This window comes from Rhinopithecus bieti, unplaced genomic scaffold (genome assembly GCF_001698545.2).
Source record: "Rhinopithecus bieti isolate Rb0 unplaced genomic scaffold, ASM169854v2 scaffold_11941, whole genome shotgun sequence".
In the NCBI taxonomy this organism is placed as follows: domain Eukaryota; kingdom Metazoa; phylum Chordata; class Mammalia; order Primates; family Cercopithecidae; genus Rhinopithecus; species Rhinopithecus bieti.
In genome coordinates, this window is record NW_016807068.1 from 21,344 (window position 1) to 41,308 (window position 19,965).

The following is a 19,965-nucleotide window of genomic DNA, read 5'->3' on the forward strand; positions in this document are numbered from 1 at the left end:
GGAGGCTTCTGTGTGGAGCTGCCGCCCCGTGGGCCAGCAGGGGGCCCCTGATGGCGGAGGCAAGCCTTTGAAACTCTGCCTGTTTTTGCCTTTTACTTTACTCATCATGATTGTTAAAGACTTTGAAGGGTAAATTAAGAAGATCTCACCGTAGGGTTTGAGGGCCATCATCAAGCTTCTGAAGCTTGCACCAAATATCAAGGTTGGATTGGGAGATGAACTGAAGGTTTAAAATAGTGGTTCCTTCTCACCTGGATGGGTCTAGGTTGGTATATTTTCTCATGGCTTCAGTTAAACAAGGGAGAAAAAGGGCTGGGTTTTCGTCAGGACCTTGGGTGATTTCTGAAAGATTTTCATAGTTTACCACTTTATGGGCACCCTTTTTGAATGCTGCAAGGAGACACACAATCATGTCTCAAATGCGGCGTCCAGAGGCCCCGTCTTGATAATCCCAGTGAGGGTCCTGCTTGGGGACTGCCTCTGCACCAGTAGGCTGGGCAGGAGCTTGGTGATGAATTGTATCAGTATGCGCCTGAGCTAGGGTGCAAATAACAGTCCCAGTCTTCTGGGGTGAGGGTGGAAGAGAGGATAACATAGAGGTCATGCCAGGTTACTTCTTAAGACTGGGTAAAATACTGAAACTACCTAATATAAGAGGCAGGGCCTTCTGGAAATGAACCGAGTCTTTTGTTAATTTGAGAGAGATCAGTGAGGGAGAAGGGAACATGAACTCTAATAATACCTTTGGTTCCTGCTACTTCCTGAAGGGGGCATTCTAGCACAGGTGCTGAAGTAAGGTTGGGGCATGCCAAAGTTGGTGCCTGAGCGAGTATGGGCAGGAGAGAAGGAAGAACCTGGAAGCAGTTCCTGCTGAGGATGTGAAGGGGAAATGGGGGTTGAGTTAACAGGCAGTGGAGGATAGATAGGGGCATAAGGTGGTGGGATGGGTTTACAGGCTTCAGGAGAGGGCGGTGAGAAAGGAGAATGAGTACAGGCAATGCTAGAATTGTTCTGAGGAGAGGATGGTGTAGGAAAAGAAGTAGATACAGCTGACTGGGAAGGTGGCTGAGAAGACAATGAGGAGGCTTGGGGGGTTAAAGAAGACGGCTGAGAGGAAGAGGTAGGGGCTGGGAGGGGTGGACAGCAGTCTGCTGGATCTAACAAGGAAAAAGAGGTAGGATTGGGAGGAGAAAGGTGATCAAGGCGGCAAGAATGAAGGAGAAGGATTTGAACAGGTGAGCAAAAATTGCAGAGGTCGGGTTGTAATCTGAGTGCAAAAAGGCCTAGACATAAGGAATTTCTTCCAATTTTTCCAGTTGTCGACAATAATTGCTTACGTCAGTTAAAATTGTTAAGTTGAACGTTCTATTTGCAGGCCATTTGGACCCATTATCTAATTCGTACTGCGGCCAGGCTGCATTGCAAAAAAGACAAGGCGCTTAGGGCAGATATCTTGACTGAGGCCTAAGGTTTGCAGGTTTTTTATGAGGCAGCCTAGAGGGCTGTTTTTTGGAATGGAGGACTGGGAGTTTCCCATAATGGAGGGTAGGCTTGGGAGAGCAGGGAAAAGGAGACCATCCTGGATGGCTGGAGGGAGATGATAAAAGGAGCGATCCTCACCGCTGCCTTTTTTGTCCTGGAACGGGATCAAATGACCTGGAGGCGTCCTCCTGAGACCAGATGATCAGCGAGTACCTGGCACATGCCAGAGCCTTCTTGGACCAACATTGGATTTTCAGACCGGAGAAACCAAGAGAGGCCATGCAGAGTTTCCCCTGCTAACTGGGCTCCCGGGAAGCTTACCAGTAGGTGAGATCAGTGACCGATGTGCATGCAGAGAGAGGCGATTGGAAGCTGAGGAGCTTCCTTTGTCCGGCTACTATGGCCTGCTCTCCAGGATAGAGGGGTAGGGTCCACAGGGGACGCAGACCTGAGCCCCTCCTGGGTCTCAGCACCAAATGTAAGGTTCTTGTATTGGTTGGAACCCCAAGAGTGTGCCAACACACAAGGCAGTGTGGAGCAACATGCTGTTTTAATGAGCGCCTGGGTGCAGGTGGGCTGAGGCCTAAAATGGGGTCAGCTTGAACAATATATATTTTTAAAAAGTTTCTGTCTTCTTCTTGAGGACTAGTTTTCATTACTTTTATTTTTGTTTTTGCAGTCTGTTAGCAGATGACCTGTGATATATGTCACATTGTGATTCAATTTTATTAAAAAAAAAAAAAAAAAAGCAACAGTTTTCTCTTTGTTCTACCATTGTGGAGAGTTTTCTGGAGTTGAAAATAATTTTGTTTTAGTTGCTTTTAAACGCTGTCCAGAATTACCAAACATGATATAAACATATAAGTTACCCACAAAGCTTCACTGTAAAGGGCCTTTCTTTTTTTGAGCGTCTAGTCACATCTCGCAATTGTACGGCAAAATATTGCACAATGTTTAGATAGAAGGGTCTCTCTATTTGGAATCTACAGTTCTTTCAGAGCAGGTAGACCATATTTCTACAAAAATAACTTCACAAAACAACAACCAGATATTCCAGTTCTTTCTTTTAATGCCCCTGCCATCTTCAGACCCAAAACTGAGTCAGAGATAATGGGGCCCAGAAACAACTGGGCTCACATCTGTGCATTGAGTAGGTGTTAAGACCCTCAACTTCATTCCTTCTCCTGCTGTCCAAATGCCCAGGAATCTGCAGAGGGCACCTGTCACATTCCTGCCCCTCAGAGACCTAAATCTGTAGCTTAAACTTTTGAATCTAGGTCCTGGGGTTCTTCAGCACCTGTTAGAGAAGCCTCCATGAGGGCATATCTCCTCTAGATTTTCTCCCCATTCTATAGCTCCCAGAAATAGTAAACCAGGTTAACTCTGCCTAGAGTCCACACAGAGGGGCTGTCATTTGCCTAAGATGCAAAATAAAGGGCTAGACTTTGAACTGAGGATGGATAGAAAACTCAGGGGAGAAATCTACCTTGTGAGACATCAACATAGACTTTGTAAAGTCCCTCTTTTGGAGTGGGTTTCTCCATGTTTGTAGATTTTTGTCCAGTGATCTGCTGCAGTTGTACAAATAGCAAAAAGTAGAGCACCCTGTCTCAGAGTTTCTTTTGGAGAGTAAAGCCTACCTTCAGCAAAACCTGGAAGAATCTGTAAGTATAAACAAGTACCTTAGCAATGAGAGGTCAGCACCACAAAACATCCAGTCATGACCACAACTACACCTCACCTGTGAACTCTTACTGGAGTAGGATAGTTTTATCTTTCCTCTTACCCAAGAGTTAGCTGATCAGAGATAGGTAGTATCCAACATGGTTGGCTGCTTTACAAGGGCAGTTTAATTTACTTTCCTGGCCTCATAGAAGTACCTTGAATTGGTCCTGCCTGATTCATCATGGGGACATCAGCCTAGGCTTACTGGAACCCGTCTCATCAGCATCCGAGATTCTATGAGACATTTAGGGATGTCCTGTGAAGACTGTTGATGGGGTATTCTGCTTTCATCTCAGTGGAAGAGAAATAAGGCATCTAGGGTTTGTTTCTCCCCTCACAGAATGAATCTTCTTGGTTGGTACCTTGATGGGGGTTTCTTCAGTTTTCTGGTACTTGGATGAAGAACCAAGAGGCGATCTGGAGATGCAAACTAATATATAGACCAATTGCCTCCATTTGGTATGGCTATTAGAAAAGCAAATGGAGCTGTCATGGCTCCATCATGCATGAACTTTCAGTCTAGAAAATGTAGGTAAATGCTTGAATTTGGAAGTATGTGGCCAGTTTTTTTAAAAAGTAGAGATATAGGTGCACAGGGAACTTGGGCTTCATTTGAGCTCCTTACTTCCCTGTTATTGTGAGTTCTGATGTCACTACCTGAATGGCCATTCTTTTTTTTGTTTGTTTGTTTGTTTTTTTTGCGACGGAGTCTTGCTCTGTTGCCCAGGCTGGCGTGCAGTAGCAGGATCTCAGCTCAATGCAAGCTGCAAGCTCTGCCTCCCGGGTTTACGCCATTCTCCTGCATCAGCCTCCCAAGTAGCTGGGACTACAGGTGCCCGCCACCATGCCCGGCTAATTTTTTTGTATTTTTAGTAGAGATGGGGTTTCACCTTGTTAGCCAGAATGGTCTCGATCTCCTGACCTCGTGATCCGCCCACCTCGGCCTCCGAAAGTGCTGGGATTACTGGCGTGAGCCACCGCACCTGGCCTGAATGGCCATTCTTGAACAGAATTATTAGTAGGAGGAGGAGGAGGAGAAGGAGTTAGTAGTAGTAGTAGTAGTAGTAGTAGTAGTAGTAGTACAGCAGTGGTGGTGGCAGTAGATGCTTTTACCTTCTTAGGAATAAAATATTTAGCTTCTAATTATTTGTTGTTACATTACAGAATAGAGAATTGGCTTAAACAATTGAAATCACATAAACTGTGAAAGTCAAGTTTCTCATGGGCAACCTTAGGAAAGACATAACTGAAAATCAGCTAGTGGTATAAAGGTGTGAAGCCCAGGGTCCCAGCCCTGCCCAGATTCACGCTCTTCGAAACCTTGTCTAAATATGTTTCCACCCTGGAATTTGCCCTCACAGAACTGATTAGGAGAGATCAGAGTTTTCAGTAGCTGCTCTTGCTGCCTCCCCAAACCTGGTTCCCACAATTTCCCCAAATCCAAACAGATAAATGGGAGCCAAAGACTATATTTTGGGGCCTTAATTTTTATTTTTTAATTAAAGTCTGTGTTTCTAAAAACATTTTACTCAGTAACCTGTTCTCTATTTCTTCGGATCTAGTAGTTGTTCTCCAAGTTATAAAACAGTAAATATAAATACAACAATAAAAAATTCCTCTAACCTATATGCCACACTTATTTCTGTGTGTTTTCCATCTATATTTAGCTTTATTTTATTCCTTTTTTTTCTTTTCTTTTCTTTTTTTTTTTTTTTTTTGAGACGGAGTCTTGCTCTGTCACCCAGGCTGGAGTGCAGTGGCACAGTCTTGGCTCACTGCAACCCCTGCCTCCTGGGTTCAAGCGATTCTCCTGCCTCAGTCTCCCAAGTGTAGGATTACAGGTTCCCACCACCATGCCCAGTTAATTTTTTGTATTTTTAGTAGAGACAGGGTTTCACCTTGTTGGCCAGGTTGGTCTCGAACTCTGCACCTCAGGTGGTCCGCCCGCCTCAGCCTCCCAAAGTACTAGGATTACAGGCACCACGCCCGGCCTATACGTTTTATTTTTAAAATCAGTGATAGATAAATGGAAAAAGAAATAGAAAGGGTATGCCCTGTATTCACATCCTGGCAATTATGAGACACTTCGCATCTACCCCCCAGGGTTTTATGAAGATAAACTCACATAATGTGAGGTTCCCCACATACTGTTTTGTAATGTACTTCCCAGCACATAGTACATGCTCCATAAACATTGCATTAATGTATATGCACAAGTTGTTTCCCAAATGGAGATTTGCTTAGACATTGTGGTCCTCTTTAAACTTTAAAGGGCTAGCAAGACAATGCCATGTTTCAGAATTGTGATTGGTGGTCTTCACTTTGGACCAAAAATATTTGTATTGGGCTAAGAGTATTGTGTAAAGGGACTCTGTTTGTTGTGCCTGTAGTTTTCTACCTAAGTGCTACTCATGATGGACCTAGGAGGAGCAACATTAACATGAACAGGGATTTCTTACAGGAGCCAGTTAATAGAGCTCTTCCAAACCTACAGAATCACATTACTTAAAGTGGGGCTCAGAATAGCAAATGATATATGCACATTGAAGTTTCAGAAGCAATGCTTAGCTAAGTGGCTCTCAGCCCAAGCTTCCAATTAGGATCACATGGCCAGTTTAAAGAAATACTCTCACTTGTACCCACCCCACAGGTTCTGTCTGTTGGTCTGGGTAAGAACATTGGTGGTGTTTTAGTTTCGTACCCCACGTGATCCTAAGGTAAGGCCAGGGTCAAGCATGAGGGCCCTTAGATACATTTGTGAGAGTTGAGTTCAGCCTTTGTTCCAGAGGAAGGTCACAGGGCCTGCTCTCCTTTGGTTTGGTGTGGTCAAGTCAGTGCAGCCAATATTTTTATTATTGTAGCCAAAATTGCTGGCTTCCATGGGAGAGAAGGGCACTTGATGGCAGGAAAATGAAAACTCACATTTTGACCTTTATGTAGGAGCTCACTGTTCCTGTCTTGTACGATGAAGAAACAGGAGAGTAGCTTTTTCTGCATTTCAAGGTCCTTCTGCCTGTGTGTGTGGTCATAGCAGGTGAAGGAGTTGTGCTGACATCTCTAAAGGCATATTCTCAAGATGTGTGATTTGTCCAGATAATCTCATCTGAACAGAAATCAGAAAAAGAGTAAGAAATGGCTGGTTCTCGGGTAAATGAGTACTAGGTCAGGGGCTGGATCAGCTGTTTCTCCAGAAATGTCATGTGTTTAAAACTTGCAGACTTTTATTTATATATTTGTAATGTTTCTGCCTAATAAATTTATTTCAAGTACTTTTAAATTTTCTTCTTATGATAGTCAAGAGGCTCTGAAAATATTTATTTCCTATATATCAATGTTTTATATCCATTCAGGCTTTTTAAGTGCCATAAGCAATCTTTACTATAAATTTTTGACCTGCAAAATGAATGTTTCTTTTGTATCTGTTGAACATGGGAAGGTGTGGATGCCCAAGATTCCCACTGGAGATGGATTTGGGTCCTTGGATTAGTTAAAAGAAAGTTGATGGAATTTTGCATGAAACTGATGTTTCTTTATGATTAGATTCAGATTTGCCTTCTTGACCTATGCTATTATAGCAATGATGTTGTAACCTCCTCCTGTGCATTTTTACACGTGATACCAGTTTTTTGTGTTACAGTTGGTGTTAATTTTATTCACTAGGTTAAGATGCTTTCTGACAGATTTCTTCACTATAAAGCAAATTAGTTTTCTCTGTATTATTAAGTACATTGGGGAGATTTAATAACTGATGGGCATGAACCATCACATTTAATTTGGAAGTTCTCCTTCTTAGATTATTTGACCTTGGAAAATGAAGGCTCTTATTTAATGGTCAAATGAACTGAGATAAATGCAGGCTCTGCCACTTAATGTTTGGCAGAATATTCTCCTTGGTTCAGAAGCATTAGCATCACAGGTGAACTTGTTCAAAATTCAGAAAGTCAGGTTTCAGCCCAGACCTTCTGAATCAAAATCTACATTTTAAACAGATTTCCAATTTCTTGTCATATGCATTAAAATCTGAGAGGCACTTCAGATGATTTTTCCTTCTGAGAAATTTATCCAACTTATCTTGTGTAATGTAAATATAGCTGTCCAATATGTAATGCCTGTATTGGCACCCTTATTTTTATACTATAACACTTAACAAATGTATAGCATCTCCACTGGTTTTGTAAATCTTATGCCATCCTCTTTCCTTAGAGTTACAGAATGCAAATGAGAATCTTTGTGTTTTAAACAGTATCTTACTGGACAATTTATGCCAGAAAAAGTTCACTTTACTCTCTTCAATTCAGTTGGAGTCAAATTAAGAACTCTGCCCATGGCACATTTTGTAAATGTGTGTGTATTTTTTCCCCCCAGGGACTATTGGCATTCAGTGATGTGGTCATAGAATTCTCTCCAGAGGAGTGGGCATGTCTGGACGCTGCCCAGCGAAATTTGTATAGGGATGTGATGTTCGAGAACTACAGAAACCTGGTCTCCCTGGGTGAGGATAACTTCAATACACAATTTATATTTCATACTATGGATTTCATATTTTTCACTCCTGAAATGTTACCTGAGAGTTTGTCATTTGCATGAATGAGTTTTTGATCTCTGCTTCTAAGGAAAACTTGGGAACTTGTTGGTGTAGAAAATAAAATCTTCAAAATGTTTCATCTTGACATAAATTTTAAGGTGATCTAAATTCTTCAGTCTAGATGACTGGTAATTCCAGAACTTTAGTGGTATAAGATACTGTTGCCCACACCCCAAAATCTAATTACACTACCAAGTTTTGATTCAGTAGTATTGGGTAGTGGAGCTAAGAACCTATACATTTTTGGGAGACCGAGGTGGGCAGATCACCTGAGGTCAGGAGTTCAAGACCAGCCTGGCTAACATGGTGAAACCCCATTTCTACTAAAATACAAAAAACAAAATTAGATGGGCATGGTGGCATGTGCCTGTAATCCCAGCTACTTGGGAGGCTGAAGCAGGAAAATCACTTGAACCTGAGAGGCAGAGGTTGCAGTGAACCGAGATCACGCCATTGCACTCCAGCTTGGGCAACAAGAGCTAAACGCCGTCTCAACAAACAAACAAACAAAAAGAACCTATACATTTAAAGTCCTTTCTAAATACTGTATAGTTAATGTCAGAAAATAGTATTTTGGGAGTAATTTTCTAGAACCTTCTAAAAAATTGTTTTCCTACCAAGCACCATACTAGGTTGGTAATTGGAGCATGCCAGCAAGAGTCATGTTATTTTTTCTAATGAAACAGGTCTTGCTATGTCTAATCCAGACCTGATCACCTGTCTAGAGCAAAGAAAACAGCCTGGGAGTTTGAAGAGACAGGTGATAGTAGCCAAATTTCAAGGCAGGTAGGAGTAAATAAAGCAGATGACACAGGTTAGAGGCCCAAATGTCAAGGAGAAAGCCGGAAATGAAAATGTGGTTTGGGCAGCTCTGCTTCAGAAAAGCCTGAGTTTCTTTGTCTTCCTCTCACAGGAGCATCTTCTGCCCCATGCTCTTAAGTTCTCTAAGGATTCCACTACCATGAAGTGATTTTCCTTTGAGGTTACAGAGTGAAGCAAAGTCCTCTTCATGGTTTATAAGGCACTATATAATCTGACTGCTTTTCCATTGCTTTGTGGAACATAGGAATATCTACATATTTTTGAGGAACTCTATTTTATACCATTTAATTCTGTTTTTGCATCTTGTCTGAAATTTGTGAGAGTAGTGGTATATTGGCATTTGGTTCAGAAATCCCAGGAACACCACAAACATATGTTGTGTTTTCAGCTTTATGATTTTCTATCCTATGGAGGTTTCAAATGTGATTTTACAGAAGCTCATACTCAGTGATTTTATCAGAACACTAAATATAGGAAAATCTAAACTTATTTTACTTCAAAATTTTATTTTCTAAGTAAAAACTGAGATTGGTAATTTAAACTCTATGCCCACATTGTTACAGTATCAACAGTAATATAATTTAATATATCTACTCCCTACATTTAAAAAAAATACTATTTTATTAGGGAGCTTGGAAGATTGCTTAGCATATATTAAACTCCCACCTTTTACCTTATTTTAAATAACTATATTTTAAATTTGTTTTTATTTACTATAAAGCTTACTGGGGTATACATACATATACATACATGCATATATATTTATTTGTGTGTGTAACAACTCTTTTACAAATAAAAATTATGAATGTCCAACATAAAAATTTGATGTGTACACATTGTACTATAATTAACACACTCAAATTGATTTGGAGTGTGAATTCCTAATGTCTACTACCTTAGCAAATTTTAAGCCTACAAGACATTATTAACTGTATTCATGAAATTACACATTCGATCTTTTAAATTTGTTCATCTTAAAACCAAACAACAATTCCAGCACTTTGGGAGGCCAAGGTGGGCGGATCACTTGAGGTCAGGAGTTCAAGACCAGCCTGGCCAACATAATGAAACCCCATCTCTACTTAAAAAAACTAAAATTAACTGGGCATGGTGGCGGGTGCCTGTAATCCCAGCTACTCGGGAAGCAGCGGCAGGAGAATTTGCTTGAATCTGGGAAGTGGAGGCTGCAGCGAGCAGCCACTGCACTCCAGATCCTGCCATTGCACTCCAGCCTGGCTGACAGAGCAAGACTCCGTCTCAAAAAAACAAAACTGAAAAACACCTTCCCAATTTCTTCACTTCTAGGCCCTGCCAACTCCCTCTGTACTCTCTGCTTCTGTGAGTTTCACCATTTTGGATTCTCTATACAAGTGAGATCATACAGTATTTGCCTTTTGGTGTCTGGCTTATTTTACTTAGCATAATGTCTTTCCAGTCCATCCATGTTGTTTAAATGGCAGAATTAAATTATTTTTATGACCAAATAATATTTTATTATGTATGTAAACCATATTTATCCATCTAGTGTCTAAAAACATTTAGGTTATTATAATATCTTGGCAATTGTGAATGATACTGTAATAAATATGAGGATGCAGATATTTCTTTGAGATACTGATTTCATTTCCTTTGGTTATATACACAGAACTGGGATTGCTGAATTTTATACTTGTATCTTTTTCTAAGAGCCTTCATACCAATTTTTATAATGACTTCACCAATTTACAACTTTTAAAGTGTACAGTACAGGATTTCTGTTTCTTCACATTGTGTGTTTTGTTGTGTTTTGTTTTGTTTTGTTTTGTTTTGTTTGAGATGGAGTTTTGCTCTTGTGGCCCAGGCTGGAGTGCAATAGCACGATCTCAGCTCACTATGACCTCCACCTCCCAGGTTCAAGCAATTCTCCTGCCTCAGCCTCCCAGGTAGCCAAGATTACAGGCATGTGCCACCATACCCAGCTAAGTTTGTATTTTTAGAAGAGACGGGGTTTCACCATGTTGGCCAGGCTGGTCTCAAACTCCTGATCTCAGGTGATCTGCCCACCTCAGCCTCCTAAAGTGCTGGGATTATAGACATGAGCCACTGCTCTTAGCCCCGTTCTTCACATTATTGTCAAACCATTATCTCACTTTTTAATATATTATGTATTAGTCATCTTAAGTGTGAAGTGATATTTCATCATGGTTTTGATTTGTGATTGCCTGATGATTGGTGATAGCCCTCTGATATATCTGTTGGCATTTGTATGTCTTCATTGAAACAGTATCTATTGGTCTTTTGCCTGTTTTTCAATTTTATTATTAATATTATCATTATTATTGTGCTCCTTTTGATTTCTATGAGTTCCTCATATATTGTTGATATCTACCTTTTATTTGATTTATGGATTGCAAATATTTTCTCCCATCCTGCAGATTTTCTTATTTTATTGTTTTTCTTGCTGTGCAGATGCTTTTTAGTTTCATGAAGTCCAACTTGTTAATACTTGCTTTTGTTGCCTGTACTTTTGATGTCATATCCAAAAAATCATTACCACAACCAATATCAAGTAGTTTTTAAAATATATTTTCTTTTAAGATTTTTAAGTCTTTCTGTCTGATATTTAAGTCTTTATTTTGAGTTAATTTCTTGGTATTGTGTAAGAAAAAAATGGTCTAATTTCACTTGCATGTAGATATTCTTTTTGCCCAGCATCAATTATTGAAGAGACGATCTTTTGTACACTGTGTATTCTTGACGCCCTTGTTAAAGATTCATTGACCTTATATGCATGGGTTTATATCTGAGCTCTCTATTTTGTTCCATTTTTGTATCAGTTTTCGTATTTATGCCATCCTACTCTTATTACCATAGTTTTCAAATAGAGCTTTGAATCGGAAAGTATGATGCCCCCAGCTTTGTTATTATTTCTCAAGATTGCTTTCACAATTCAATGTCTTGTAATGCTATATAAATTTTAAAATTTTATTCTATTATTTTTTAAAATGCCATTGTAATTTTGATAGGAAGTTTATTGAATCTCTTGATTGCTTTGGATAATATGGCACTTTACAATAATTAGTCTTCCAATTCATAAACATTGGGTATCTTTACATTTATTTGTTTTTTCTTGTTTCTTTTATCAATATTTTCTTTCCCAATGTAAAGATTTTTCACGTCATTGTTTAAATTTTTTGCTAGGAAATTTAGATGTTACTGTAAATGAGTTTTTTTATTAACTGGTTTGTAGTTAGTGTACTAGAACAAAACTGCTATTTGTATAACCTTTTATATTCTGCTAATTTACTAAGATTTTTGGTTTATTTCTTAGGCTTTCTACATATAAGACGATGTCATCAACAAACAGCAATATTTTACTTATTTCTTTTCAATTTTATGGCTTTTAAAAAATTTTCTTGCCTAATTGTTCTGTCTAGGACTTCCAGGACTATGTTAAAATAGAAGCATTGATAATGGGCACAATATCACTTTGCACTGGTGTCTGTGCATTTGAAGGAACAAATACCTCTACCAGTTTTTATAAACTGGTTTATACAGGTAAAGATTTTATCCTATTGGGTCCCCAGCTGATGAGATCTTTTCTGGGTTCACAGTAGAGAGGGGATATACCTGAGTCCTAAGGTTGTTGCAGGGTCCACAATGGGGTCTATCTTTAGTGGGCTTATTACCAGGGGCTTGTGTGCTTATGAATTCTGTCTTATTACTTGGCCAACTGAGTTGCCTTAAGCACTTTGATCTGTAGGGCAGACACTTGGCCTAATACCAAGTGTTTGTATGTGTGAGGCTCCCACCCAATACTTGCAAGGTTTTTACCAGGTCACAGGTCTCTAGGTTGGCAGGACTGGCCATGGAATATAGCTTAAAGGTCTAGAACTGAGTTATTCACCTGCTTCAGAGACCACAGTAAATGTCAAGGTCTGCAGTTCTGCATCTATGGCCATGAATGAGCATCTGACCCTAGCTCTCTGAATGGGCAGGACCTCTTCTTGACTGTGGCTGGAAGGAGTTAATGACAGTTACAGGTGTTACTTCAGAATTCTAAGTGGAATCATGTTAAATGGGCCATTTCCTCATCTGTAGCCAAGACCAGCGGTCCTCAAGTTTGCCATCTGAAGGTAAACTTGCTTTCTGAAAAAGGCTTTCCTTGGTCTTGTGCTTTTGGCAGGGTATTACAACTCCCTCCCTGAATCACAAAGCAATCATAAATGTACTTTTTGTGTGACAGGGTCTTGCTCTATTACCCAGGCTGGTCTCAAACACCTGGCCTGAAGTAATCCTTCTGCCTCACCCTCTCAAATAGCTGGAATTACAAATATGAGCCTTGGTGCCCGGCTCTCTCACAAAGGCACTTATGTCCATAGATGGTTGATAAGTTTTTGTTGCTTTGGGAGATATACAAGAAGAGGACCTCCTGTTCCAACAACTTGCTGATTTTATTCTTCCTATATAGTTGCACTTCCGTTTATTTTTCTCTTTGCATTTCAAATTTGTGTGGGATTTTTAAATAAACATATGTATTTGAGAAACCTGGTGGGGAATCTATGTTCTCATTAAATCTTATATGTATTCATGCGTGCTTATAAATTATATGTTTCCAATAAATGAACACTTTTATTATTACTTGATGTTCATATTTTCTCTTGTGACAAGTTTGGCTTAAAGTATACTTTGTGAAATATAACAGTTGTTGACATATAATGTACTTTTCCCAATATAATTGTTACCTTTCCAACTGTCATTTGGTTACCATTTGCATGGAATCTTTTTTCTTCCTCCCACTTTTAGTCTATTATGCCAGTCGTCTAAAGTTAGTCTCTTGGAGACAAGACATAGTTTGTGGTTTTTAAAATTTTTTCTAAATCTCTTTATTCAGTCTTTTGATTGGGATGTTTTGTTGATGAATATTTAAATAGCTGTCTAATACATAATTACTTACTATTGTCATTTATTGTTTTATCGGATTCTTATAGCCATTTTTTCCTCCTTTTCTCTCTGTCTTCCAGTATGTTTTCTGAGCTTAGCAACATGCTTCTACTCTCTTCTTCTGTGTGTGTTTATATGTATCTCTATAGGTATTTTCTTTGTGGTTGCCATGAGAATTATAAAACCTCCAAAGTTACAACAACATATAATGAACTGGTAATAGCTTAATTTCAGTTGCATACAGAATTTTTTTTCATTATATTTACCTTAAACTTCATATTATTGATGTCACTAATTATATTTTTCATATTATATAGACATCAACAGATGTTTATTATTGTTCTCATGCATTTTTCAAATTGTAGAGCATAAGTAAAAGTGTTTTCAGCACCATCATTATAAAACTATAGAATTTTATTTTTGTGTATGTGTACATCTTTCCCAGAGAGTTATGTATTTGTATATAATTTTTTTGTTTAACGACGCATTTTATTTTCAATGGACCGGAGTCCATTTTACATTTTCTGTGGGTCAGTTGTACTGGTGATTTAGTTTTTCTGCATTTGGCTGTCTTGGAAAGTCTTCATCTTCTCTTAATTGTGAAGGACAGTTTTACTGTTAATAGTATTCTTGCTTGAAAGTTTTTGTTTTTTCTTTCAACACCCTGACTATATCACTTAACTTCCTTTTTCCCTGCTAGGTTTCTGTTGATAAATTCACAGGTAATCCCATAGGAGAATGCTTATAAATGATACATCACTTTTCTCTTGCTGCTTTCAACATCTTATTCCTCTCTGTGATTTCAAAATCTTGCTTATAATGTGTCTTCTTATGGGTCTTTTTGTGTTTATTCTTGATTTTTTTACATCTTTTGTATAAACATTTCTGTTATTTTCTTGTATTCTTTAGTCCCACACTTTGTTTCTTGCTATACATTTTATTATTTTGTTGATACTCACATTTCCTGATTGTATTTAGTTGTCTTTGTTCCCATTTCACTTACTGAGTCATTTGAATTTTTTAGATAATTTATACATATTTATTTTCTTAGAATTAATTTTTTATTTATTTTATTTCCTTGATTGGACCATGTTACCCTGATAACTTTGCATATGTTGTAATCTTTGGTTCATATTTGGGCATTAATAAAATGCCACCTGTCACACTCTTTATAAGTGGCTTTGTCCTGGAGGAGGCTACTAGCTATTTGCCAGGCTGGAGATCCTTGTAGCCTCTCAAACCTCTTCTTATGATTTGTGTTCTCTGGAATTGTGTGTTTACTGTTCAGCTAAAGTGATTTGTTGATGTTTCTTTGTAAAAACCTGTAATCATGTGCTACACCTGGTGTCTGTCTGTGGCACTGTGCTCTCCCTGCTGCAGTAACAATTATTTACCTTTTTCTTAGCAGACCAAAGCTGTCATTCAAAGCATACCACCATTTCTTTCAACAGTCTTTGTTATGGGAGACAGAAACCAGTCTTTGGAAAGCCCCCAAAAGCCAGAAGTATGGGCACATGTACAATGTTTTGTTTTTCTGTTTTTTTGCTTTGAGGGAGAAGCCAGGAGTTTGAAGTTTACTCTTAAAGACACCATGCTGTATTGGGGTGGAGGAAAGGTTGTATGTATAAATGTAACAAACTTTACTTTCTATTCTATGTGGATTTTGCAATTGTGCTCACCTAGGGTGTTGCAAACTCTTAACTAGATTTTATAGTTTTCAGAAAGGCATTTTGGTCAGTATATTTTTGTTAAGTTTATATGTTCAAAAAGGAATCAGGGCCGGTGGTATTTTATTATGCCATCTTGTTAATGTCTTTGATATAATTATATTTATTAGATTTGTAAAGTGTATTTACTCGAGATTAGTAAGCTGAATAACTTTTTATTTTTATTTCTTTCAGCTATTTTATCTTATTCCATTCAAGACCTTTTGCCAGAGCAGGATATGAAAGATTTATGCCAAAAAGTGACACTGACAAGACATAGAAGCTGGGGCCTTGACAATTTGCACTTAGTGAAAGACTGGAGAACTGTGAATGAGGGTAAGGGGCAGAAAGAATGTTATAATAGACTTACTCACTGTTCATCAACTAAAAGCAAAATCTTTCAATGTATTGAATGTGGCAAAAATTTTAGCCGGAGGTCAATCCTTACTGAACATAAGAGAATTCATACTGGAGAGAAACCATACAAATGTGAAGAATGTGGCAAAGTTTTCAATCGATGTTCAAACCTAACCAAACATAAAAGAATTCATACTGGAGGAAAACCCTACAAATGTGACGAATGTGGCAAAGTTTTTAATTGGTGGTCACAGCTAACTAGCCATAAGAAAATTCATAGTGGAGAGAAACCATATACATGTGAAGAATGTGGCAAAGCCTTTACCCAGTTCTCAAACCTTATGCAACATAAGAGAATTCATACTGGAGAGAAACCCTACAAATGCAAAGAATGTTGCAAAGCCTTTAACAAGTTCTCAAACCTTACTCAACATAAGAAAATTCATACTGGAGAGAAACCCTACAAGTGTGAAGAATGTGGCAACTTTTTCAATGAGTGCTCACACCTAACTAGACATAGGAGAATTCATACTGGAGAGAAACCCTACAAATGTGAAGAATGTGGCAAAGCCTTTACACAGTTTGCAAGCCTTACTCGTCATAAAAGAATTCATACTGGAGAAAAACCCTACCAATGTGAAGAATGTGGCAAAACTTTTAATCGGTGTTCACATCTAAGTAGCCATAAGAGAATTCATACTGGAGAGAAACCCTACAAATGTGAAGAGTGTGGCAGAACCTTTACTCAATTCTCAAACCTCACTCAGCATAAAAGAATTCATACTGGAGAGAAACCCTACAAATGCAAAGAATGTGGCAAAGCATTTAACAAGTTCTCAAGCCTTACTCAACATAAGAGAATTCATACTGGAATGAAACCCTACAAATGTGAAGAATGTGGCAAAGTTTTTAAACAGTGCTCACACCTAACTAGCCATAAGAGAATTCATACTGGAGAGAAACCCTACAAATGTAAAGAATGTGGCAAAGCTTTTTACCAGTCCTCAATCCTTAGTAAGCATAAGAGAATTCACACTGAAGAGAAACCCTACAAATGTGAAGAATGTGGCAAAGCCTTTAACCAGTTCTCAAGCCTTACTCGTCATAAAAGAATTCATACTGGAGAGAAACCCTACACATGTAAAGAATGTGGAAAAGGGTTTTACCAATCCTCAATCCATAGTAAGTATAAGAGAACTTATACTGGAGAGGAACCTGACAAATGTGAAAAATGTGGCAGTCTTTAAAAACTGCTTACATTATACATGGCTTCAGTAATTTCATACTGAATAAAAGTTGTATGAGCATCATGACTGTTTAAGGATGTTTCACAAAATATAAGCTTCATGGTGCACAAACTATACTGAATGAAATGTATAAATATAGAATGTTACAATACCTTTGTTTATTTCAAAGATCATCCTGTAAATAGAATCTGTACCAGAGGAAAACCCTTAAACAATTATTCAGACTTTATTCAACTTTAGAGGATTTTATGGGGGAAAAAACCTCCTACAAATGTGGAAAAACATTTTTTCAAGATATATACCTTAGAAAACACCAGAGTTTATAATATAGTAGAATATATTTTACAAATACAGTGAATACAAACAAATGTCCAAAATTAAGTCTAAATAAAACATTACATAATTTACTATAGAAAGTACTAAGGCACTAACAGTTTCAGATGTTACTTTAAAGCAGTGTTGATTGTCGAGAATAATTCAAAGTTTAAATAGATAATTTAGTTGTATGTAAATTTAAATGAGTCAAGAGATGATGTCTTTTTGAAGTAGTTACATTCATATTATACTTTTTCACATTAAAAGTTTTTATATTTTTTATTATATATTTTAATATTGATGTAATTCAAATTTCAGATAACTTGATTTTATTATATTTATTGTTTACATTAAAGCATGTGGTCATTTGTTGCTGCATAAGAGCTATGAGAAGTTCTTCTATATTAGATGACCATCATTTATATGCTTTTTCATGAGTGATTAAGGGCACTGAAATGTAACATTTATAAGGAAAATATAAGTAGAAATGCTTTTGTTGATATATAACAGTGTTTTAAGTAACACAGGTATTCAGAGAAGTATTTTGCATTATAGTAATAGAGAAACATTTTGAATTTTAGTAGTAAATTGTTTTATGAGTTGCACATTAAGATAATAAAATACAGTAGCTTTTGAAATGTTATTTTAGAATGCAGTTTCTTTTAATAAAACAAAATGATTTTAATGTGTTAAGAATATTTTGCCTTGAATGAAGTACATCTTGCCATAATAATTAACCTATACCACTTTACCCAAAGTTGTAGGTAACAGATAGTAACAATACACTACTGGGTAACAGTGAAAGGATACCTCTAGTAGTCTCTTTTCCCAGTGGCTTTTAATTTCAAACAACTTGGGAAATTTTTTTTATATGATATGCTTTGGGTTTTTTGTACCTTACCCTCATGTTGAAATGTGTTTCCTCATGGTGAAGGCAGGGTCTAGTGGAAGGTGTTTAGGTCATGGGTGTAGATTCCTCATGAATAGATTGGTGTTCTTTCCACTGCAGTTAGTGAGTCCTATGTCAGTTCATGTGAAAGCTGGTTGTTAAAAAAAGGAAAAAAAAAAAGCTGATATTCCTCTTGCTTTGTCTTTTGCCATGATACCCCTTTGCCTTTTATCATGAGTAAAAGCTCCCTGCGGCCTCATCAGAAGTTAAGCAGATGCTGATGTCATGTTTGTATAGCCAACAGAACTGAGGCTAATAAACCTCTTTTTAATTTGCCAGTGTTAAGTATTCCTTTCTAGCAGCACAAAATGGACTAACATACCATAGGTTATATTTTAATTTTTTTCTTTTGTAAATACTGGACAATGATACTCTTATGTAATCTTCAATATAACCATTATAATTGCCCACTATGATGATAATTATAAAGGAGTATAATGAAAAGCCATGTATTTTGAATCCTGAATGACTATTTACAAAATGTCATACTACATTTTTCTTTGAGCCTGTGACCTCTCTGGCCTGTAAAAACACATACATACATTTAGTTTTGATTAACGTGGAGTTAATTTTATAAGTCTATCACTCTAAACATAAGTGTTAACTTTAAGAGAATTATGGAGCATGTAATTGTGTTTGAGTATAGGTGTGTACTTTTTTGAGAACAAAACGAAAATATTGGAACAAAACGTAATTTAAAAAGTATTGGTAATTTACTAGCAAACTAGGAATCTCAAAGATTCTGAAAGTAAATATTTATTCTCTGATTTGTATTGAATTTACTTCTGAAAAATCTTATGGCTCCTGGCTCAGAATCTTCTCATGCAGATCCTGTTTTTTTCTTGTCTGTTGACCATCCTAAACCTAATGTATAGTTTTCTCATTCCAAAGTTCATGAAATTTTCTCTATATTCCTGAGAAATTCCAAGAATAACCTTCATAAAATTTATTAATGTTCACAAGATAATTTTAAGATGTAATTCTACAATGTATGTGTTGCTACATTTTATTTAATGAATACATTCTATTTTGTATTTCAATTGGAAGACCTTATTTCAGACAATTTTACTTGGTTTTGTTTCCATTTTAATATTTTACCTAATTGAATTTATTTACTTTATTGAGCCAATTTGTTTAGATGTGCACTGGGAAGGCTTCATAATTCACAAAGTTGTTTTGACATATAAATGAGGTGAACAAACACAGGAACGTGCTAGGTTTCCTGGGGGTATAATAGATGCTCTATAATTAGCAGTAAATACTCTTGTTGAAGTCACTTTTTGGCTACAAGTAAGATTAGAAATATTCAACATGAAGAGATGGCATTAACTCTGCATGTAAAGAAAACACATGTATACCCAGGGTGTACAACTGCCTCTGAAATTAAGAGGAATTGTGTTTATTTCATAGTTATCTCCAGTACTTCACTATTATTTTATTTTCACCCCCATCTATATTTAGTCATAGCCCTTTCCCTTCTTTGCTTATTATGGCTACAGATTTCTCACTGTTCTCTGCAGCCCATGTAATTTCACATAGTATTTTGTAGGTTGTGATAAGAAATTTGAAATTTTAATATAGTGAAAAATTGGATTGAACTGGAGAGTTTGAGGACATTTTTAAGTTATTAATGCACCATTTGAATAATTTAATTGGCATAATTGGAATGTACTCTACACAGTTTATAGGATTAAATTAGTGAGTTAGTAATGTTTGTATGAAAGAAATGTTATTAGATTCTACCACAAAATGTGGTAAACATGAAATCAGTTAGAATAGGTAAAGCATTAATAATGGTAGGCTATATATCATAATCACTATATAAAGAAACATCAGAATTTGGAAACCCCTTAA

The 19,965-nt window shown here is 37.2% G+C and overlaps 1 protein-coding gene across 1 annotated transcript; it reads left to right on the forward strand.

Moving 5' to 3' along the window:
- Window positions 1-7,593: 7,593 nt before the first annotated feature.
- Window positions 7,594-17,810, forward strand: ZNF678 (zinc finger protein 678). Its single transcript, XM_017880075.1, has 3 exons — window positions 7,594-7,699; window positions 12,031-12,151; window positions 15,439-17,810. The coding sequence occupies exons 2-3, from the start codon at window positions 12,067-12,069 to the stop codon at window positions 16,845-16,847; spliced, it is 1,494 nt and encodes a 497-aa protein (XP_017735564.1). The 5' UTR covers window positions 7,594-7,699; window positions 12,031-12,066; the 3' UTR covers window positions 16,848-17,810.
- Window positions 17,811-19,965: the final 2,155 nt, after the last annotated feature.

What these genes read in the sequence shown, in the direction of transcription:
- ZNF678 (XM_017880075.1), top strand. Translation starts at nt 12,067, where the DNA reads ATGGGCACAATATCACTTTGCACTGGTGTCTGTGCATTTGAAGGAACA. An exon ending in TTATAAACTGGTTTATACAG is followed by an intron (nt 12,152 to 15,438) that starts GTAAAGATTTTA and finishes TATTTCTTTCAG; the next exon opens with CTATTTTATCTTATTCCATT.